Source organism: Onychostoma macrolepis, chromosome 11, assembly GCF_012432095.1.
Source record: "Onychostoma macrolepis isolate SWU-2019 chromosome 11, ASM1243209v1, whole genome shotgun sequence".
Taxonomy (NCBI): domain Eukaryota; kingdom Metazoa; phylum Chordata; class Actinopteri; order Cypriniformes; family Cyprinidae; genus Onychostoma; species Onychostoma macrolepis.
The window spans coordinates 22090807-22115389 of NC_081165.1; the positions used below are offsets into that span (position 1 = coordinate 22090807).

The 24583-nt window shown below is 37.8% G+C and overlaps 1 protein-coding gene across 1 annotated transcript; it reads right to left on the reverse strand.

Annotated features, from left to right (window-relative positions):
* Window positions 1-6395: 6395 nt before the first annotated feature.
* Window positions 6396-18892, reverse strand: kbtbd8 (kelch repeat and BTB (POZ) domain containing 8). The gene is made up of 4 exons (XM_058791883.1): window positions 18734-18892; window positions 17594-17801; window positions 15605-16722; window positions 6396-7055 (listed from the first exon to the last, which is right to left on the reverse strand). Exons 1-4 carry the CDS (start codon window positions 18747-18749, stop codon window positions 6592-6594), a joined length of 1806 nt encoding a protein of 601 aa, XP_058647866.1. The 5' UTR covers window positions 18750-18892; the 3' UTR covers window positions 6396-6591.
* Between the last annotated feature and the right edge of the window lie 5691 nt (window positions 18893-24583).

Sequence of the window (24583 nt, forward strand, 5' to 3'; positions counted from 1 at the left end):
ACCACACATCCTCATGAATAAGCACCAGACATGACCAAGTTTCTTACAGGAATGGCTCGAAGGAAAAAAACGGGGATGAAAAATGCAAGCATGAAAGTCCTTCATTTCACACGAGCTGCAGGCATTCATGCTTTCCTTGCATTCTGATTGTCTCCATCATAATGGATTTAGTTTTTATATCATTGCTTTCTAAACAAAAGAAATAGCAGTTGTGCATTTGTCTCGTTTCAGTGAGGTGGGCTCTCTGGCGGTATCAGGGGTCTCTCTTCCATTACACTTCCAACAGCCCGACTGCCAAAGTCAAAGCTGCTCAGGTGAGCTTATGATGGAGCTCCAGCTGGGAGCATTTGTTTTGTGTGTGTGGTAGAGAAGCAGTGGAAGCGTGTCTGATGTATTCCTGCTGTCTTTCTTCCACTACATATAGGGTGACATTGGGGAAAGTGAAGCCAAGGGCAGTATGATGAAGCCCTCTGCCTTTGCTATTACACATGGGACCGCTGGGTCTCACACTCGTTTTCTCCCTTCTTTCGCGCTGTCTTTTATATATATATATATATATATATATATAAATATATATATTCAGTAGGTACGGAAAGTATTCAGACCCCCTTAAATTTTTCACTCTTTGTTATATTGCAGCCATTTGCTAAAATCATTTAAGGTCATTTTTTTCCCTCAATGTACACACAGCACCCCATATTGACAGAAAAACACAGAATTGTTGACATTTTTGCAGATTTATTAAAAAAGAAAAACTGAAATATCACATGGTCCTAAGTATTCAGACCCTTTGCTGTGACACTCATATATTTAACTCAGGTGCTGTCCATTTCTTCTGATCATCCTTGAGATGGTTCTACACCTTCATTTGAGTCCAGCTGTGTTTGATTATACTGATTGGACTTGATTAGGAAAGCCACACACCTGTCTATATAAGACCTTACAGCTCACAGTGCATGTCAGAGCAAATGAGAATCATGAGGTCAAAGGAACTGCCTGAAGAGCTCAGAGACAGAATTGTGGCAAGGCACAGATCTGGCCAAGGTTACAAAAAAATTTCTGCTGGTTCCTAAGAGCACAGTGGCCTCCATAATCCTTAAATGGAAGACGTTTGGGACGACCAGAACCCTTCCTAGAGCTGGCCGTCCGGCCAAACTGAGCTATCGGGGGAGAAGAGCCTTGGTGAGAGAGGTAAAGAAGAACCCAAAGATCACTGTGGCTGAGCTCCAGAGATGCAGCCGGGAGATGGGAGAAAGTTGTAGAAAGTCAACCATCACTGCAGCCCTCCACCAGTCGGGGCTTTACGGCAGAGTGGCCCGACGGAAGCCTCTCCTCAGTGCAAGACACATGAAAGCTAAAAAACACCTGAATAAGATTCTCTGGTCTGATGAGACCAAGATAGAACTTTTTGGCTGCAGGGACAGGACGACTGGTTGCAATCGAGGGAAAGATGAATGCGGCCAAGTACAGGGATATCCTGGACGAAAACCTTCTCCAGAGTGCTCAGGACCTCAGACTGGGCTGAAGGTTTACCTTCCAACAAGACAATGACCTTAAGCACACAGCTAAAATAACGAAGGAGTGGCTTCACAACAACTCCGTGACTGTTCTTGAATGGCCCAGCCAGAGCCCTGACTTAAACCCAATTGAGCATCTCTGGAGAGACCTAAAATGGCTGTCCACCAACGCTACCATCCAACCTGACAGAATTGGAGAGTATCTGCAAGGAGGAATGGCAGAGGATCCCCAAATCCAGGTGTGAAAAACTTGTTGCATCTTTCCCAAAAAGACTCATGGCTGTATTAGATCAAAAGGGTGCTTCAACTAAATACTGAGCAAAGGGTCTGAATACTTAGGACCATGTGATATTTCAGTTTTTCTTTTTTAATAAATCTGCAAAAATGTCAACAATTCTGTGTTTTTCTGTCAATATGGGGTGCTGTGTGTACATTAATGAGGAAAAAAAATATACTTAAATGATTTTAGCAAATGGCTGCAATATAACAAAGAGTGAAACATTTAAGGGGGTCTGAATACTTTCCGTACCCACTGTATATATATATAATGTACTTCCTGCGTGCTGCTGGCATAATAGACACTTAGGAACCTGTTTATATGGTATATTAGATATGTAATATGTTTGTCAGTGTCGATTGCATCTTAAAATTATGCATCTTTTTTTTTAGATTTGAGAGCAGAAATCTGTTAGATAAGTTGACAAGTTAATTTTCTCATTTGTCACAATTTTGGAGCAAATGAATATTTAGCTCTCCTCCTAATTTGATGATAAATAGGTTTCTGTTGAATAATTAAATTGCACATACCCCAGCATAAGGGAGAAACTCTTTAAAGTAGATGGTCAATTCAAGTGAAGCCAAGTGAGATGAAAGCAGAAACTCCAGTCAGATCGATATGATTGTAAGCTCAGGCTGATTTATGAGACATAACCACTTCATAGACAGAGAAGCAGTGAAAACAGCCATTCCTTAAAAATTGATAGGCACAAAGAACTGAAAGGAGCATTGAATGAAGCCTGTTGGTATTTTCTTTGCCCTATTTGTGATTTTATATTAAATGAAAACTAGCTGCCTAGATTACTACAAATAGTATAGCATTCACCTTACTTTACATTCATAGCTTCTTTCTACATATAAATGAAACATTCTAAAGGGTGCAGTGTAGAACCAAACGTTTGCTGAAACAATACAATGTTTGACAGTAGTATCCAAAAAAAATATGACTGTTTATCAGCCAGGACATGCCAGCAGGGCCATAAATAATAATAAAAAAGAGGTACCTAAGGCCATATATTTCAATTGTTATATTGCAAGAAGCTGAAGATGAGATATAAATTTATCTCAGTGGCTTGTTATATACAGTGGGTACGGAAAGTATTCAGACCCCCTTACATTTTTCACTCTTTGTTATATTGCAGCCATTTGCTAAAATCATTTAAGTAATTTTTTTTTTTCCTCAATGTACACACAGCACCCCATATTGACAGAAAAACACAGAATTGTTGACATTTTTGCAGATTTATTAAAAAAGCAAAACTGAAATATCACATGGTCCTAAGTATTCAGACTCTTTTTGGGAAAGATGCAACAAGTTTTTCACACCTGGATTTGGGGATCCTCTGCCATTCCTCCTTGCAGATCCTCTCCAGTTCTGTCAGGTTGGATGGTAAACGTTGGTGGACAGCCATTTTTAGGTCTCTCCAGAGATGCTCAATTGGGTTTGAATACTTTCCGTACCCACTGTATATGTCTAGGACCGTCATGGCCAGGGCATTGAAAATGGGTCATGGATGGGGTATTCCAGCATGACAATGACCCAAAACACACAGCCAAGGCAACAAATGTGTGGCACAAGAAGCAGCACATTAAGGTCCTGGAGTGGCCTAGCCAGTCTCCAGACCTTAATCCCATAGAAAATCTGTGGAGGGAGCTGAAGGCTCGAGTTGCCAAACGTCAGCCTCGAAACCTTAACGACTTGGAGAGGATCTGCAAAGAGGAGTGGGACAAAATCCCTCCTGAGATGTGTGCAAACCTGGTGGCCAACTACAAGAAAGATCTGACCTCTGTGATTGCCAACAAGGGTTTTACCACCAAGTACCAAATCATATTTTGCGAAGGGGTCAAATACTTATTTCACTCATTAAAATGCAAATCAATTTATAACTTTTTTTTTAAATGCATTTTTCTGGATTTTTGTTGTTATTCTGTCTCTCACTGTTAAAATAACCTACCATTAAAATTATAGATTCTTTGTCAGTGGGCAAACATACAAAATCAGCAGGGGATCAAATAATTTTTTCACTTACTGTATATTGTGGGGTAAAATGTTACAAGACTTAAAAATGTACGCTTTCATATAAAATTTAAACGTACAAAAATTAAAAATAAGTCGTCAACTTCCTATATCAGTTCTTTACTCATTGCAAAAATACCAGCACCGCTCATTTACTTTTTATTGTTTTATTTTTCAAATTATGTGCAAGGTGAATTTCACAGTAGAGATTAATAAATGTTTACTAAACTCTCACACCATACATACAAGTAAACCAAATACATAAAAAAAAAAAAAAAAAAAAAAAATTGCAAAGCAGCAATGCAAAAGGAAAAGAAAACACTGTTTAAACTTCTGTGGATAAATTAACTGCAAGCTGTGACAAATGGAACAATTGGCGGTACAGCATTCACACCTGCTGCAGCCAACAACACAAAAGTATAATTTATAAATTCTTTCCAAGCTTTTATTTAACATCTAGACAGACTGGTGTTTTGGAAAGTAGCACTGCCATAACTTATTTCCTATAATGCTTTGTGTTCTTTAAGACTAACGCAGTCACAAACAAAAGAACACACTGAAAAAAAAAAATGCTTATGTTAATGTCCATGTTTTGCGATTCACAATTTTTTAACAGAGCAAAATCAAACTCTAACAAACCTAAAAGTATTCCAACTAAAAGAACAAAAAAAAAAAAAAGCACACACACCCATCTGAAAGAAAGAAAAAATCCATTTTCAAGTTAGAAATAAAGGACAAAAAAATTCTTTAAAAAAACTGTGCAAGTACAGCAAACATATGGTACAGTATATTACACATACAACAAACCATTTAAATACAGTACTGTGTATCAACAATAATCCTGAGAAGTGTCCATTTCTGGTTCCCGTGCTACTGAGCGTATGCAAGTATGTGAAACGTGCGGCAACTGCACCAAAGCCAATGCAATTTCTCATCCCTCTCCCTTCACCAAAGCCCCAGATGAAGCTGGGCCTCACAGGCGCCAAACAGCCCGACATGAGAGTGCATCAGCTGTCCTATTTAAAGATGCCGTTCACCACGTCCTCAGTCCCTGTGTCTGAAAACAGAGCGCTGTATTCTGAGAAGCTATCAAGGGAGGAAATAATGTAGTGCAAAATCAGGAACCTGCATGACGAAATAAACATGAGGCTGAAAAAACAACACGAATGTCGAGAGACAATAACTTATAAGACTGACATCTTTTGGAAGTGTCAAGCAATGACAAATGGCTGTAAAAATCACTGTATAGTCTGTACAAGATTGTCAAAAAAGCAGCACCAAAAACAATTCTTCTCCGTAGTTTGAGACTGGAAGATGAGGGGACGGGAGGGAAGAAAGAAAGAAAGAAAGTGTTCATTTGTGGGGAAACGCTAATGTAGGAGGACTGGATTCATTTGCAAAACAGACCTTTCGTAAAGTCAAAGCACCTTAGTGCAGAAGCCAACTGAACTGTAAGACTTTATAGTGGCTTTTCTCACTCCATCAGTGATGCCTGGGCTTTTCGTGTGAACAGGCACTGTAACATCCCTGGATAGCAACACACCTCACTGAACATTAACCAACCCATGATGGCAAAACAAAGGCCATTTTTCTGGAATTATTTACGGAAACATCATCGCTTAAGTTTCTAATGCACTTCATCTAAGGAACAATGACAGAACACCTGTTATTGCTGCCATGGGGTGCAGGCTACGACTCCTTGAACATGTTTTGGCATTTTGGCGGATCCATCTTCAAACCACACCAGTAGGTTTCAGATATGAGGAGTCAATAAATGACAGTGGAATGTGAGGGACCACAATTTGGCCACCTCTTCTCCAACCCTATCGATGTTCTCTCCAGATCTGAGCTGTGTTTGGCTGTCAACAAATTGCCCACTTTTTGATTTCAGCTACACATAAAGCTGGTCTCCTTTTTGTCTTCTCCAATATGGAGACTGAGTAAAATCTTGTAACCTCACTAAAGATCCGGCTGGTGATGCGAAATTGCAAAGATATAGATTTCGATGTGGGAGCTGGGCTCAACGAAACATCATAAAAGCAGAATCCAAATGAAATTAAAAACTGCTGTGATGTTTTAGCACACGGGTTGACTTGAAAGAAAAAAAAAAAAAAAAAAAAAAAAACACCTACGTGTACATCTTGGCAAACAAATTGCTTTCCATTAATGATCAAAATTCTCTAACTAAATTCTTAAGCAAACCACAGAGTCAACTTATTCAGCTGAAAACCTGAAAGAAATGACAATAAAAAACTCATTATTCACACTAACAGTGAGCAAAAATGCTCATCATACCCGTATGAATATTTATAGCTTTACATGTTTTTTCCACCTATTTTTTTTTTACTCAACTGTTGACGTACAGCTTGTCCTTAAGGACATCGACTGCTCATGTTCACCAGCGATGCATGCCAACAACCCAAGCCAAAACAGCAACAAAATCTTTCGATATAATGGAGCAGAAACTACTCAACATCTGCAAAAAAACAAAACAAGATAATTGCACTTATGATTCACTTTTCTAACTGTAAAACAAGCAATTGTGTGGGTGCTTTGTGCACAATTTTCTAACATAAAATACTGCCTTTTTTTTTTTTTTTTTTTTAACTTTACTTTTTCTAACAGCACCCTCGAGTTTATTGATTGAAACCTTTAACGCTTTAAGACTTCCCCTGCAGTTCTGGTGTTGGGGACACAAACAGCACCATGTATTGAACAGTTCCATCATCTCTCTTCTCCAAAAATATTGATCAGCTGTCTCAAACAGCACATCCTCGACGCTCACAGCACTTTCTGAAGACACTGAGGGTATAGTTTGGCCACCACACACTCAAAATGGCGGCCGAGGTCCCAGAGGCGGTCCGGCGTCTCGTAGACCTTTGTCCATTGATCAGCTTCATCGTCATACTGGTAGAGAGAATTCTTGCGGCTGGTACGAAACACATGTTCTTCTACCATGACTTGTGTAGCTCGAACAAACAGATGCAATCTGCCCTGAAGCAGAAGCACCTTTATGTAGGGGCTGGTCGCTTGGTCGAAGGGGAGGTCTCTTTTACGGCACCAGGTGTTCTGCTCGATGTCGTACACCTCCACGGTAAACGTGCGCTGGTGGTTTCTACAGATGCCTGCTATGTAGTAGATGCAGTTTTTGTACAGGGCGGCCAAGCCTTGAGTACGGGGAACATTCATGGATGGTAAATGCCCCCAGTAGTCTTTGCGAGGATCAAAACAGAAGAAGTATTCTCCTGGGGAAAAGTCATTGAAAAAAAAAGAAGAAAAAAAAAAAAAGAATGATCATTATCCAAACAGATGGCCAAAATTGCTAAATACGTAATTAACATCACAAATTAGTAATTTAGATTACGTTGCACCAAAATTAAACTACTTATCCAAAATCGAAAATTCAAAACTCACAAGGTTGAAAACTTAGTTATTAATATTTTGAATGACCTTTTTATTACATTTCTGCTTTCATTTTAATCTTAGTTAAATTTTCAGTAATGTTATTTATTTTTGTCATTTTTATTGGTCTTTGTTTTTGTTTTTTATATATTTTCTTTAGTTAGTCATTATATTGCTTTAAGCAAAAATTAGAACTGCTGCCTTGGCAACTAACTGTTTATACACACTAATATTTATATTTTTTCACATTTCAGGGCTCACAAAATTTCGAAATCCCTGGTAGCCCTTCAGGCAGGTACTCTTCAGATTTTGGTAGCCCGAAAATTTATTTAACTAGCTCAAATAAAAAATAAAAATAAAAACTTTTTTTTAAATATAGAAAATCAGATAGGAGTCTAAATGTCAATCAAACATATTTTCAGTACACAAATATCAACAAATATGAAGGAAGGAATTTTATTTCACTATTTACAGGGTATCTTCAGAATTAAAAAAATATATATATTTAAGGCAATTTATGACCCATTTTAAGAGCTGCACGAGTAAAATGAACACAGTATGAGCGAGGTTGGACAATGTCTATAGTAACATACAGTATTAAGCCATAAAATGACAATTTACAGTTCAGATACAGGTTTTCACAAAAACAAAATCTTATACAACAGCATTTCAGCCTTTAGACCATTTTTATGAAAAGGGATAAATCAAGCATACAAATTATTATATTAATTTAAAAGAATACATATTACCGTCTTAATTGTTTAGATTTTTAGAAGGCACATTAACTTCTCTCTCATTTACAACTCTGTGTTTGCTGCGTAAAAACATAAGTTGATATTTGCTTTGATCTGACCACAAACAGCAAGAAAGGCTTATTGGAAATGCAAATTCATTCTCTGCCACGAGGTGGCGCTTTAGCAGTTTCCCTCAGGCAAGTTCCCTGTTAGCGGCTAATAAACGCTGCTTTATCAGGCATTATAGGTAAGATTAAATAAAAATGCCAACGACACATTTCTGAGGACTGTCGGTTCCCTTCAGATACATTCACATAAAGACATCTGCGCCGCATTTTTGACTTGAAACCTGCAGCGCTCATATTTATTCAATTGCATCATTGCCTTTTGAAGTTTAATCCAGCTGTATCGCCATTCTTGTCTTTCCATCCCCATCCCCAACTATAAGACCTTTTGAAATTATAGTTAAGACATTTCTTATACCATTTAACGAATTTAAAACTTTTCATGGCCTTAAGTTTGATACAACTAAATTGAGAGTGTTTAAGGACCCGCGGGAGATCTGTATATAAGGTAGCCTGTCGGGCAGGCAGTGATACATTTTGGTAGCCTGACTGGAAAACACAATAGCCCCGGGACATCGGGCTAGCGATTTTGTGAGCCCTGCATTTATTTCAATTAACAAACATGTCTAGTTTTATTTAGATGCATTTATTTATATACACGGCTGATCATAATATTATATAAGTGTTGTCAGGGTTCCAAAATTTCAGTATTCGGTACCAAAGCAAAACAAAAACATGCTAATTAAAACACACACTATTTTTATTAATAAAGTCAAACAAAAATAAAATGTACAAAAATCAATGCCATTCTTTATACTTATTTAAAATGGTAATAAAGTATTAAAAACAGTAAACAAGTTTCGCCCAAATTTTATTTGTCTTTTAATTTAAAAAAGTTTAAACATTGTTTTTTGGTAAATAAAGGAGATTTACAATTAAAATTAAAATATGGAAGAAATATTGTGTGATTATTTCTTTAAAAATAAAGATTTATAAATTTTTTAATAGTATCACACACATTCTACTAAATAATAGTAATATATTTCCGGCACAATGTCTTTAGTTTAACCGAACATTTATTTTGACGGGTTGCCGTGAATACCCTTAAATTTTCTGTGTGTAGCTAATATGATATGATGCTGGTTTTACTCAAATGAAACCGTAAAATGCTTGTGAAGTGACTCTCAGAACAGTTCTGGAGACATTGTTTACGTATTTATGTCCTCATTGAGACGGCAGATGCTGAAATCGCCGCAAGCGTCACGTGCGCTTCAGTGCATGCAGTTAAAATTAAAAATGCGTGTCTCTGCCATTCATTCATTCGCGCAGAACATGCGGGATTCATATTTGAATCGACTTTTGCGGCTTAATATTTACAGGTACTAGTCCACATCACGATTTGATTTAAGTGTAATGACCTATTTTGATTAATTCATCCAAACTTTGACAAATTCTGTGACATTCCATGCTAAACTGCAAGTTCCATTTTTATAACTGGATTCCGAGATTCCATCCACGTTTTCTGCGTCGCAGAAATCATAGGGCCGTCTGGCGTCAAGAACCAGGTACCGGTACCACCGGTGCCAAAAACCTGGTACCGTGGCGTTTCATTTTAGTACCGACTTGTTACCGAAGTACCGGGTCTTTTGACAACACTGTGTTGTCAAAAGACCCGGTACTTCGGTAACAAGTCGGTACTAAAAAAATGAAAACGTCATGGTACCAGGTTTTTTTTTTTTTAAGTACCGGTGGTACCCGAGTACCCGGTCACCCCGGTTCTTGATGCGTACGGCCCGATGATTTCTGCGATGCAGAAAACGCGGAAGGAATCGCGGAAGCCAGTTTTAAAAATGGAATTAACAGTTTAGCATGGAATGACACGGAATTTGTCAAAGTTTGGATGAATTAATCAAAAGCAGGTCACTTAAATCAAATCGCGACATGGATTAGTATCTGTAAATATTAAGCCGCAAAAGTCGATTTAGATATGAAACTTGCATGTTCTGGGAGTCTATGTGTGTGTGAATGAATGAATGGCGGAGACGCGCGTTTTTTCTTTTTTTTCTTTTCACTACACACACTGAAGCGCACGTGACGCTCGCGGTGATTTCAGCATCTGCTGTCTCAATGAATACATAAATACATGAACATCTCCAGAGCTGCTCTGAGAGTCACTTCACAAGCATTTTACCGTTTCATTTGAGTAAAACCAGCGTCATATCATATAGCTACACACAGAAATTTAAAGGTATTCACGGCAACTAGTGCTGGGCGGTATGATCAAAAATTTATATCACGGTATTTCAAAATTATACCGGTTTCATGGTATATGACGGTATTTTTTATTTTTTTTTTTCATGCATGACCGGGTGTTTACTGATTGAGAGAGGAAAAACTGCAGTAGATTGACTTAGAATGCCCTATTTTACTGTCATGATGAGCGAATATTGTAGAAAAATTCCACACTAAATAGTGACGAACTATGCTCATATTTATAATTCCAAACAGTCAGTTAGCAGCAGGTGCTTGGAAACACTGTTTTGTACTCATTTATTGACGAATCTGCTACGATACGGCCAACTGAATGGTCTGCTTCTCTGCCGCTCGCTGCACAGAACAGACGCAGAGAGAGGCGACGCTGCGCCGGGAGTCAGATCTCACGCTCGCGGGGCAGCACTGGCGACATCTTCCAACTGAACCATAGCTAAGGTTTATCCAAAAATGTCGCTAGGTTTGTCAGTTCGTATATTCTATGGAAAAAAGCTGCTAAAAGGGTCTGAAAGTTGTTAAATTTAGTGCTGAAGTCGCGCTCGTGTGTGAGACGCAGGAGCTGATGGCAGCGGGCGGTGGATATTGTGGATGAGTTCTTCTGTGTCATCACGTTCTACTAGTTCTACAGCTTCAGAACTTTCACGCTTAGCGACACGTGTCCTCGCCACAATGCAATAGTGAAAAGAGACCCCTCTCAAACAGTGTCGCGTTCCGAACGTTATTTAAATAACACCGGTATTGCGGTATTTTAAAAATTCATATCATAAGAAAAGTAAACACCGGTATTCGGTATGAACCGGTATACCGCCCAGCACTAACGGCAACCGTCAAAATAAAAGTTTATCTTAAAGACATTGTGCCAGAAATATATCACTAGTATTTAGTAGAATGTATGTGATACTATTACTACTGTTGAAAATTTTATTTATTTATTTTTAATTAAATAATCACACAATATTTCTTCTATATTTTAATTATAATAGTAAATCCCCTTTATTTACTAAAAAAATAAAATGTGTTTAAATTTAATTAAAAGACAAATTAAATTTGGGTGAAACTTTACTGTTTACTGTTTTTCATACTTTTTTTTACTTGCGGATAGGGCTGCAACAAACGATTATTTTCCAATTTTTTGATTTATTTTGATTAATCAGTAGACTTTGATTATTCAGCTTTTGCAATTACCGTATTGACCCGAATATAAGACGATGTTTTTTCCTTGGAAATACATCTGAAAAAACGCGTTCGTCTTATATTCAGGGTCTAGACTTTGACATGTCAGTAATACACCAAAAACGCGCCAAAAAAAGGTGGCGCCAAAAACGCATAAAACGAGTGTGCCATGAAATATGTAATGTAATGTGTGTTGTAAAGATCGCGAATGAAAACAAATGAAAAAGAAAAGCTTACAGCAGCATGATCGTGACTGTCATGTTAGCCTGATTGGACCAAACTTCCTCTGTGAGTGATTTTAAAACATAACACAGTACCCAGATTTGAAGACTACAATAAGATTTCACGTCTACTGATATTAACATTTTGGTAGGCTACTATGAGTTGGATAGCCTAATTGTTATATAATTCAGATGGGCTACCTGTTATTTCAATGGTATATCAAAATTTTCTAATGTCATTGTTGATACATTTGACCAGTATTTACCATACTTTCAAAACAAAAATTAGAATTGGAAAAATATGCAATATGAAAATTTAATAATAAATGTGTTTTACAGAGAGAGAAAAAAACAAACAAACAAGATTTGGTTTTCAAAAAGCCTTTTTCCAACAGGTACATCTGGAAAAAGGGGGGTCGTCTTATAATCAGGGTCGTCTTATATTCAGGACAATACGGTAGTTAAAATATTAAGTTATACATATTCTAGCAAAGGTCAATTCAGCTTTAGAAAAGCATATTATGTAATTACAATTATTATACAATTAATTGGTAACACTTTACAATAAGGTTCATTGGTTAATGAACTAAGAATGAACAATACTTCTACAGCATTTATTAATCTTGGTTAATGTTAATTTCAGCATTTACTAATGCATTTATACAAATCACAAGTTGTTTTTTAACATTGGTAAATGCACTGTGAACTAACATGAACAAACAATGAATAACTGTATTTTTATTAACCAACATTAGCAAAGATTAATACATGAATTTAATAAATGTATTGTTCATTGTTCATTCATGTTAATTAATACATTACAATAAGGTATCATTTGTTAAAGTGTTACCAATTCATTATACAAATAGATGTATTTGGCACACAAAATGAGATGACAGACAGAGACACTATCTCACCATTTAATTAGCTACATGGAAAAGTAACATCATTCTGCCTAACATCTCCTTTTGTAAGTGATAAGAATCAAAATAAAGGTAAGTGATGAGATGCTTTGGATAAACTATTTTATTCAAAACAATGTCTTAAAATAGCCTACCGTATAGGGTTATGATAATGATTTCCGTAAAACAAACTATCACTTTAATTAAATATTTTTTCCCCACTAATAAAAACATTTTATCATTAGCTAGCTCCACACTGGAGAGCTGCTTTATTTCAGAAAATCAAGTTGTAATTCTAACTGAAAGCGACACTGACACTGGGTTTTCATGTTTAATACCGTAAAGCTGCTTGATTTAAAGCTATCTATTGCATAAAGTACTATAAAAATAAACATGATGTGAACGGACTTTACTTGAGTACTGAACTGCAGAGCTCATGCAAACATCCACATCGTTGTAATCAGACGCATTTTTAACTGCTGCTTTCGCACTGCTGTCAGTTTTTGTTGTGTTTATTTTGTTACTGAGAAGAAAGCGCGCAATATATATTTACATATTCATCAAACACCGCTCAGGTTCGGGTGTGTCGTCTTCTCTTGAATTGCATCCAGGAGGGATGAATTACATTCTTGCGCTACAGCGCCACACTGGTCGAACCGCAGTATTGCAGGCTCTTACATTAGGTCATGTGAGATCAAACGACTACTCGACAAGAAAAATATTTGTCGACAATTTTTTAATGTCGAGTAATCGTTTCAGCCCTACTTGCGGAAAAACCTGAAACAATTTAAATAAGTATAAAGAATGGCATTGATTTTTGCACATTTTATTTTTGTTTGACTTATTAAAAGTAGTGTATTTTTTAATTAGCATGTGGTACCGAAATTGGTACAGAGAACCGTGGATTTTCACTGGTATCGGTACCGAATACTGAAATTTTGGTACCGTGACAACACTAATACACATACATACATATATATAAAATATTATGACCAGCCGTATATACACTGTACACTCATTGCCAAAAATATCGGCACCCTTGGTAAATATGATCAAAGGCGGCTGTGAAAATTAATCTGCATTGATGATCCTTTTGATCTTTTATTTAAAAATATTATGCAATGAAAGGTTAGGTTTTTGTGAATTAAGACTTTAAAATGGGGGGAAATATCATTATGAAATAAATGTTTTTCTCAAATACACATTGGACACAATTATTGGCACCCCTAGAAATTCTTATGAGTAAAATATCTCTGAAGTATATTCCCATTCATATTCACAATTTTGAGCACTCCAGGGTGATTACGAACATGAAATTATCCAGCCATGGCTTCCTGTTTCACAGAAATATAAATAGGAGGGAAAACAAAACAAAGGCCAAATTCAAAATTAATCACCCATCACAATGAGAAAAACCAAAGAATATATTTCTGATGTGCAGCAAAAGATAATTGAGCTTCACAAATTAGTGAAGTGGCTTTAAGAAAAGTGAAAATTCCCATTTCCACCATCAAGACAATAATTAAGAATTTCCAACCAAAATAAAATGTTACGAAACTGCCTGGAAGAGGACGTGTGTCTATATTGTCCTAATGCACGGTGAGAAGGAGAGTTTGAGTGGCTAAAGACTCTCCAAGGACCACAGCTGGAGAATTGCAGAAAATAGTTGAGTCTCGGGGTCAGAAAACCTTTAAAAAAATTTGTCAAACAGCACCTCCATCACCACATGTTGTTTGGGAGGGTTTCAAGAAACATTCTCCTAGCTCATCCAAAAACAAACTCCAGGATATTCAGTTATCAGACACGACTGGAACTTCAAATGGGACTGGCTTCTATGGTCAGATGAAACTAAAAAAATTAGCTATTTAGCAGGAAACACTCAAGATGGGTTTGGTGAACACAGGGATAAAAAGGACCCCATGTGTACAATGAAATATACTACTGTATTTTTGATGTTGTGGGCCTATATTTCTGCTGGAGGTCCTGGACATCTTGTTTAGACATGGCATCATGGATTCTATCAAATACCAACAGATAAAAAATCAATAAGTGACTGACTCTGTTAGAAATCTTAGAATGGACCATGTTTGGATTCCAACAGTACAATAATCCAAACACAAACCTCAAAAACAATACAAAAATGGGTCACTGGGCACAAAACCAAGCTTCTGCTATGGCCATTCCAGTCCTCTGACCTGAACCCTATAGAAGATGAGTGAGGTGAACTGAAGAGAAGCACCACCAACATGGAGCTGGGAATCTAAAGTGGTCTGGAGTGAATCTGGATAAAGGAATGGTCTCTGATCTCTTGTCAGGCGTTTTCTAACCTCATCAGGCATCATAGGAGAAAATTTAGAGCTGTTAAACTGGCAAATGGAGGTTTCAAAAAGCATTGAATAAAAGGGTGCCGTTAATTGTGGCCAATGTGTATTAGAGAAAAACATTTATTTCATAATGATATTTCTCTCAATTTAAAATTCTTATTATCCAATGAAAGGTTAGATTGTGAATTTTTTAAATAAAAGATCAAAAGGATCAACAATACAGATTAATTTTCACAGCCTTCTTTGATCATATTTACCAAGGGTGCCGATATTTTTGGCAATGAGTGTATATGCACACATACACACACACTTAATGTATTATTGTTGTTGTCATTAATATTTTTAAATTTTTATTTTAACTGATTACACCTTTACCTTTTTTCAAACAGGTGTAATATTACTTTTTTTTTTTTAACTAGAGAAAGCATGTTTCAGTGTGTATTTTAGTTTCTGTGGCATTGTCTGTTGAAAATATTCAGTGGCTGAAGTTTCGTTCCATCCCTAATATGAAATACTAGTCTAGCTCTTTTGTGCTCCCAGTTATTGCTGATTTTGCTGAGAGAGGTGAACCCACCTGACCTTTTTTTTTTTTTTATCTAAGCTGAGCTAAAAGACATGACAGGCCAATGAATTACAAGGATATGCGTGTTTGCACACTTTGATAACCCTGATTTCAGGTGACTCTGCAAGAACCCCACTCACCTTGCAGCACATAGATGCGGTCCTTATACTCTACTGTGCTGTGGAACTCCATGGCCACCGGCATGGGATTGACCGCTGTCCAGCAGTTGTCTCTGGCATCATAGCACTCTACAGATTTCAAAGCATTTCGCCCATCCCCTTCATACACTCGACCACCCAGAGCGTAGAGTTTCCCGTAGCAGTGCACTAGCCTGCAGCCGATGCGTGCCCGCAGCATGGGCGATCGCGGGAGCCACCTGTTGCCAGCATGTTCGTACTGCCAGAAGTCACTCTCTGCGCGATGGTCAATGCACACCTCACTATTGCTCGGCCGATAGCCTCCAGCGATGAAGATGTCGTTCTCTGACGAGACCAAAATGCCAACCTCTCTGAGGTCATTGGGTGGCTTGCAAAGCTTGTACACCTTACCGGCAACAATGTCTAGGCAAGGCACGGTCTGCTTCTTCCCTGAGTGCTTGTGAGCCGCGTCGAAGCAGATGACCATCTCGGATGCAGTCATACCCAACCGCTGCGAGCAGCCATTGGTGCCGTTGAGCCGACCCTTATCCGAGGGATCCCTGGACAAGGCCAGGGCGAAGGCTGGGGGTATACAGCTCAGAAAGGCCTCATCCAGCAGGGGCAAGCGGATGCATTTGGCAAAAACCTCAGGTAAATCTGCCTCCCGACGTGAGCAGTCATACTCCAACCAGTGCACGATGCTTTCGTACACATGCTCCTCTTTTTCCACGTTCAGATCGTCGCTGTTGAGAATGCTGACCAGCTGTTCTTTGGTCAGATGAAGGAACTCCTGCTCTCCCATCACACACAGGAACTTCTTGCGGATGTAATCCTGCGAGCGCTCCCGCAACTCCTGGTGGCCGTAAGCATCTGCAAACATGAAGACCCCAATGCAGTTCTGAGGGTCCAAACGGCTGATCATGAACTGGGCACATTGGTCTTGGAGGGCTGGGATCTGGAAGATGCTGGCAGCGGTGAACAATGCCTGCACGTTAGACTCGGTGAGAGTGACACGTGAGGTGTAAGCGTAGTCCAAAACCAAATGCATGGACTCAGACTCCACACCAACAATCCGCACCTCCCGCTGACTGCTCTCTGTAAGGCCACTTGTGAACATGGATCTGACAAAAGACAAAACAAACACTATTACCATGTGAACAAAACAAAGCAGTGTTGTCGACTGCATTTCAGAATTTTTCCAGAGGAAAGAAAATCATTTTTTGACAATATGCGTTTAGTTAACTGTGGTATTACGATATTAAATGTGCGATTCCATTCCAGTACTTAACTCAAGCCTAAATGAGTGGCGTCCCCAAAGCTTTTTTTTTTTTTTTTTGTTACATTTAATGTATAGTTTGTTAAAGGAGTGTTCCTGGTTCAATACAAGTTAAATTTCTATTTAAAGAAGAAAAAAAGTCAACTTCAATCGATTAAAAACCAAAAATTATCAATCAGCAAACTTGTTTAGCCTTTGCAAGTGCAAATGTCTTTGAGGCGGCAATTCTTTAATTAATTATTTAGAGATATCATGCCAGAGTAAACAGGTTTGCACAGTCATGACATCAAAGCTCGGAAAAAGATTGGAATTAACAATGTCTATAATGATTTAAACATATCGTCAAGTCGCTATATTTTTGAAAGAGTACATATTTTAATGTTTATTGCTTGCCCTGTATACTTACATTGGCTTACTGTAAACAATTTTTTTTTAAACTGAGGGACAAATGCTACCGATAGAGCTGATCTTGTATTGAACCAAGAACACACCTTTAAAGTTTTTGCTGATTAAGTACTGAAAAGTCTGACTGTCTGATCGGTTTAAAGCCATCATAACTATGTATAATAAATTAATAGTTAAGTCTTTGTCATATTTTCAGTAAATTAAGGGTCTGTGTTTCAATCTTAGCTTCTATCACTTCACAGTTTCTCAACAAATGTTATGAAAATGGTTGATACTTAAAGGTTTAAAGCACTGGTATGTGGAGTAGCCACCTGAAGTAAGGACTGATGGCAGCGAGGACATTTCTATGACAAGAGAATGTTTTGCCATGGTCCACTTCCACGACAATGTCAGTCAGCTGAGCTTCGTCGTACAAGGCTTTAAGCTGCTGGAGGATATTACAAGCATGTAGGGCATCTACCCCGTTGTAGCTTGTGCTTGCTGGAGTCCCATTCTGTACTTGTAACAGCTTTCCTACGTCTACAAGACAAAAGAGTTAGACAGCGGAGATGATTGCAGGTTTTACAGTGACAATAAACATTATAAATTACAAGCATGACTCTTTTGCAGTCAGTTTTAGTTTCTAGCTTTTAAACGTTCCCATATTACAATTTATTAGCTCTTAATTTTTTTTTTAGAACTACGTTGAGTTTCAATGCAAAAATAAAACTGGAAAAATTCTCATTCTACAGATGTTCCAAACCCACAGGCTCTGTGCAAAGTCAGTGACATCCACGTTTACTTACTAATATTCGTTTAGAGCAGTTCAGAACAACAAAATCAGACAAAGCATGTAATCCATTAATTAACCAAACCACTGCCCCCACATGATATTACTGTAAAACTAGTTAAGAGCAGGAAAACTAGCAATATGTTCCAAAGAACTAGTATTGCTTTCGATAACCTTGGACATTTAACACTCTCCTGATAATATGATCGAAGAATTGTGTTTAGTTACTACGAGCAAGCGAGTTTCGGTGCTTAACTTATTAGCTGTGCTAATCCAGGTGCTGTTTAACCGGTTAGCACAACATCAGGCTAGTCCGGTCTCGAGCCATTCAAGTCCAGACTAGAGCCCTTTCATAGCGCTAAATAAACCGTGACAACGCATTAAATATGACGAAAGTACAGCGTTAAACGAGGGATAACGCAGCTGAATGAATTGTATCGTAAATCAGCGAGCAAATAAGCGAGTGTTTACACAGTCACTTGCTGAGCTAGTCTCGCTAGCCGCTACCTCTCCGTACTTTTCTACCTATATCCAAACAACCACCGGAGTTCGCCGTATATTTGAACAAACCGTCTAACTCTATCTCGTTCCGTCCAAACTACATAATATCAGAGATGAATAACGCGAAAACAGACTAGAAAACTTTCAGAAATAAGTTTGGATTTTGAAGAGAAGATCTAACCTCCACTGGCGGCCATTCTCCCCAATCTGTCGCACAGCGACTGGGAAAACGTCACTAATAGAACAGAGCCCCGGAAACAGGCAGCAGCCAATCAGCGTCGCCGAACGCTCGTAACAGCCAATAGCCTTCCGAGGACGTCTGATCTTGCCAAATAGTTCAAAGAAATATCAAGGGAGTTTATATTCCATCAGGAACGTCCGTGCTTGTGTTTGTGATATGAATAACTGATAAATATGAAGATAAACCAGGATTTAGGGAGTTAAATGTATAGTTAATTATTAACAGCTAGAACGTAAACAAATATTCTGGATTAGGGGGACTAAATATACAAATTTAAGAATGGCTCAATTGAAAATTATTATTCTGATCTTTGCATACTGATTTGGACTTGTGCCCTTCATATATATGGTGGTTACAGCCCTTAATAATAACAGGTGACAAATCTATTTGATCTTATTTTTCTTCACATTTTATGTATCTTCAGTTCTTGCTGAAATTCTACAGACATCAAGTACTACCACTTCCATAGCTTAAAGGTAAAACCCAGCTTGGTAAAAAGAGGTAACGCAGCTCCCACTCTTTCTTTTCTTTTCAGTTCACTTAAGATTTATTTGTATAGTACTTTTAACAATAGTAATTGTTGTAAACCAGCTTTGTATAATTTCAGGCTCAGACCCCCTGTGAGCAAACACAATGACACAATGGCCAGGAAAACTCCCTGAAAGTAAAGAAATGTTGGGAGTAATCAGTGTTTTTTTGGGAACCTTATTCCAGATCAGCCAGGGAGAAATAGGCATTAGGTTAAAACAAATTGTAATATTTTTTCTTCAGTTACTTTGATTTCTGTAGCTGCCATGCCAGAGTGTAGCTTCAGACAAGTTAATATTTAAATTTGTAATATAAAATAAAATAATAACAGTGTTATGCTGATGTTGGTTAATGGTCACATGGAGGTGAACAAATAAAATATACATATTTTATTTTTTATTTTAAAATTATTGATTTTAATTTGTATTTTTCTGATTGAATTATTTATTAACTTTTCATCAACCCTTGCAAACCCCAATTTGGGAAACCCTAGTGTAGCCCAATGCCTAATTTTACTCACCTATTCATCCCTCAGTTATCCATTCTTTCATAGGTTTAGGTTTTTCTTATTAGGATGAATCTGACAAAATATTGGTGATTTCCCAAAATCAATGGGTTGGTTGGGAACTGAATTTTTTTAATCATTGTTTTAGTAATTAAGTACATTATTTTTTTAATGTAAATTCTCATTTGACATAATGCATCCTTATGGTTTATTTTGAGTTTTGTTTAATTCCCATGGTCATCAATTAATAAAATTACTGTAATACAGTAATTAATACAACAAATCTACCACAATTTATGAAAACTTTAGATATTTATTATTATATATTTATTATTATGTTTTTTTAAAGCAAAAATATATAAATAAATCTAAATTGACTGAAAATAATATTATTTTTTCTTACTTTGCAGTGAAATGTTGAACAGGTTGTCTGAGATTCACTCACAAATCTACACCCCACAGACTTGGTAAATAACAACTACTTAAAGTCTTGATGAAACTGAAGCAGCAACAGAAAAGCCTCCATATTGAGATTTGTACATCCCAGTGAAACTGATTATCAAAAAAGAAAAAAGGAAGAGTGGGGACTTGGTTCTGTCCATTGTAATTAATTGGATATAAGCATGTCTGAATGTAAGCTTGCAGTCAGTTGTAAGAACGTCAGTGGTTTTAACGGAAAATCGAGTTATGACATGCTGATAAAAAATTGCGAGATAATTTTTTGTCAGAAAAATGCTTAAAAAAGATGATCATATGCATGAATGAATTATTCGCAAAAATATGAATAACATGCATTTAGAAAATAGATGGGGCATATTTTCATTTCTAGTCAACTTTATTTCTAAATCTCTATTGCTAGAGTCAGTTCAAGGAAACATTAGGGTTGTTTCAAGGTTCATGTTCAGTTATACAGATCTCTGTAATTTACAGGCATGCTGTCTCACACATCACAATGTTTTCAAGGTAATTTATTTCCTAAAATCGATAGTGAGTCCTACTCCATTAGTTCAGGCAGCCTGAATATGAATAATTTATTCAAAATAATACACATTATTTATATTTGTTTCACAAACTGATATAAAAACAATGGACCTGCAATATATCAGATGTACAAATTCCTTTTAAGTCGTCCATTACAACACTCCTGTTCTCATGCTTCCTGATTCTTGGCTCTGTGTGCCCTTATCTCAGGACAGAGGATAAAGGCACATGTTTTGGCCCAGCTTGAACTGTGTTCTTTTCTTCCTGTCAGTCTAGGACAGACTAGAGATCTGTTTTGACACTGTCTAACACTGCACAAAAAGGCGGTCCAATAAAGTGTAACTGCAATCCAGGCAATCGATTTCATATTTTTCCAATTCCTTTCCTCCACAACAACTAGAAAGGCCATGAAATTGCACTGAAATGAAAGGCTTTCTGTTGCCTTGGCTGTATAATATCTTTTTGCTTATGTTTACATTCCTATAGCCTGCTACCTTTATATATAGTGCCAGATTTCCTGATATCAGCGCACCATATCATCATATATCCCTGGGACTGCGCACTTTGTACTAACATCAGAGCAAAGCAGATTTACTCATTCAAAATGAGAACAGGTCAAACTTGAAAAGCTCTATTCCTTGCAAAATTCAGAATATGCTCAGGACTGCGGAAAGCTACAATCACGCTATAAGGTTTTAACCTTGTAGTATTCCATCAGGAAAGTCTCTCCTGTCCAATATAGCAGTCCTACTTGATAAGCTGCTGTACTTTTTATCTGGAATTGCTTGAGGCATTTATGGCATTTCCATTTCAGCTTTTGACAGTAAAGACATTTGCTTTGTTAGCCAGTCACATTTTTCAAGATATGCATTCATACCTGCCAGGAACAGAATGCCAATAACATCAAATATGGCCTTGCTTGCTTTGCAATGCATCTCAAAGCAATTTATGGCATCATTAAGATTAGGATGTCATCAGGACCAGAACTAGGAGCACAGAGGTCTTGTATCATCCTGAAGGGATTTATTTAGCAATAATGATGGCTGACTGTACATTATCCTGCACTCGTTATCCATGGATGCTCATCAAAAAAAAAAAACTACATGAACAAAATATTGATTTGAGTTGAAATTATTATATAATTCCAATCCAGTCACAACGAGTTCAACAAAACGCTGCTTACTTTGAAAGTAACTTGTGTGAGCTGTGCTTCATATATGGCTACACTTGATGAATACACATTGATAAATCCAATTTGATTTCAGATTCTGAGAGTTCTGTTTATATGAACCCTAAACCTTGCAATCACCATGAGCATAATTGTCATTTTTGGCTTATGAAAAATATGGGCCTGTTGCGACATTTTTGCAAAACATAATATTACATTGCTTCTTGTACTTTTCTAAGCAGTTTCAAAGTGAATTGTCCAGTGTTGGCATTAGCATGCGTGTTCAATTTTCTTTAAAACAGATAAATGTGACTGCGCCAACATTTTATTGTTGGTTCACGAACATATTGCAGCAAGTCAGAAATCAAATGCCTATGCATGGTGCTCATTAGTAATGGACAATGGCTTTCTATGTGGATGCACAAGAGTGCTCTCTTCCCGATCGCTGGGACTTTTATTTTGGGGGAATGCAGCGCATTCTGTGGAGTGCGTCACAGCGCTGCGCGTACGTACGTGATTCAGTATTGCATTAGCCATAACCTTTCTCCAGTGATAACGAGTTGTAAGATTCCATTGCAGACAACAGTTATATGATCATCCTTATGCTCCTTTGAGTGTTTTAAGTTGTGTGCATCCAGAGAGAAAGTGAGTATTGTAGATTTCACCGTTATTCGAACGGAGTTGATTTCTGTTTACTGAATAGAGAAGTTAAAAGAGTGATGCATACGAAATGGATGCTAATGTGAAGTATAGCATTATTTGAGACCACATCCAATGTGTAAAGTGTGATAAACTTTATACCAGGGGTCTTCAACTAAAACGGCTCGAGGTCCAGTAATGAACCCTCCCCACCAGCCGAGGTCTGAATAATTATATATAAAAAACAATTGATGGTTTTTGCCAGGCCAGGGTATCTGCAGGATATTTAAGCTTAAATTCAAGACTTTTAAAGACATTTTTTTTTAAGACCTGCACAAAAAAATTAAAATAAATAAAAAATTAAATGACTGTAAAAAGCACGATTTACTGTTCAGATGCAGGTTTTCACAAAAACAATCAAGTATTATATTAATTAAATAACATATAAATATATTTAACTGCCTTAATTGTTTACATTTTATAACACATCTTCTTGTTGATCCACCAGTTCACATTTACAACTCTGCGTGTTTGCTTAAAAACATGGATTGATTTTCACATTGGCCTTTGACAACAGCAGACTGTATGGGCTGATTGAAAATGAAAAATCATTCTCTTCCAGCAGGTGGCGCTTTGGGAATGGCAGTACACAAAGCCCAAGAGACAGACTCCACAAAGCAGCGAAGCAGATGACTTTGAAACGTGCAGCACTCATATTTATTCAAAGAATAGCGCAATTCTTGTCTTTCAGTCCCCACATTTAACACCTCTTGAAATCATAATTAAGACTTTCTTGTAACATTTAAGATTTTTAAGGACCCGTCAACTTTCCTAATTTTTGAAAATGCCATTGCTTTTCACCCACTGAAAGTTTCATCTGTCTGGGCGCAGCGGGCAGCTCTCTGCTCTCAAGTCAAGTCAAGTCAAGTCAAGTTGAGCTTTATTGTCATTCCGCTACATACAGTGGAACGAAATGTCGTGCCTCACAGGACCACGGTGCTACATAAATACAGGCATACAACAAAGGAGTAAGACAATATAAACCTATACACAGCTATCCTACTGATAGATTTTGACTATAAATATACTATCTATAAAAAGTACCTATACAAACTAAAAAATACAAACTATACAAACTATACGAATGCTTCAGATAAATACTGTACATGTGCAAGGAGAAGCATTGAGTTCAAGCAGCTGGCTAGGGAACAGTGCAGGATGATTTGTAGTGCATGAGCATGTAAACATACATATATTACTGAGTTCTTTTTGTGGGATTTGTGTACACACAGCAGTGTGTGTGGAAAGTGACTAGTGCACATAGAGGAGGAGAGTGTGCTACTACAGGTGGTTTGTACAGGCCCACTCACCTGTGTGTAGCACACTTCGAATTGCACGTTACATGTTACAGGAGGTAGGGGGATTGTATGGGGGTTCAGAGAGGGGCGGGGTGATTTGAGTTCAGGGCTCTCACAGCCTGGGGGAAAAAGCTGTTGAGCAGTCTGGCAGAGCGGGCTCTGATGCTCCGGTACCGTCTTCCTGATGGTAGGAGCTGAAAGAGACTGTGGGAGGGATGCGTTGAGTCCTTCACGATGCTATTGGCTTTGCTGGAGCATCGTGTGAGGAAAATATCCAGGATGGAGGGGAGGGGGGCACTGATGATCCTTGCAGCTGTGTTCACTGTCCGCTGGAGGGTCTTGCAGTACAGTTCCCGTACCAGACAGTGATGCAGCTGGTCAGCACACTCTCAATGGTGCCCCTGTAGAAAGTGGTGAGGATGGGTGGAGGGAGACTTGCTCTTTTCAGCCGGCGGAGAAAGTGTAGGCGCTGTTGTGCCTTCTTGGAGAGTGACATGGTGTTGGTGGTCCAGGTGAGATCCTCTGTGATGTGCACCCCCAGGAATTTAGTGCTGCTGACTCTCTCCACAGTCGAGCTGTCGATGGTCAGTGGGGGGTGATCGACGGAGTTT

What these genes read in the sequence shown, in the direction of transcription:
- kbtbd8 (XM_058791883.1), bottom strand. An exon ending in GCCATCAGTCCTTACTTCAG is followed by an intron (nt 16,723 to 17,593) that starts GTGGCTACTCCA and finishes GTCTTTTGTCAG; the next exon opens with ATCCATGTTCACAAGTGGCC. An exon ending in CCGCATCTATGTGCTGCAAG is followed by an intron (nt 7,056 to 15,604) that starts GTGAGTGGGGTT and finishes ACTTTTCCCCAG; the next exon opens with GAGAATACTTCTTCTGTTTT.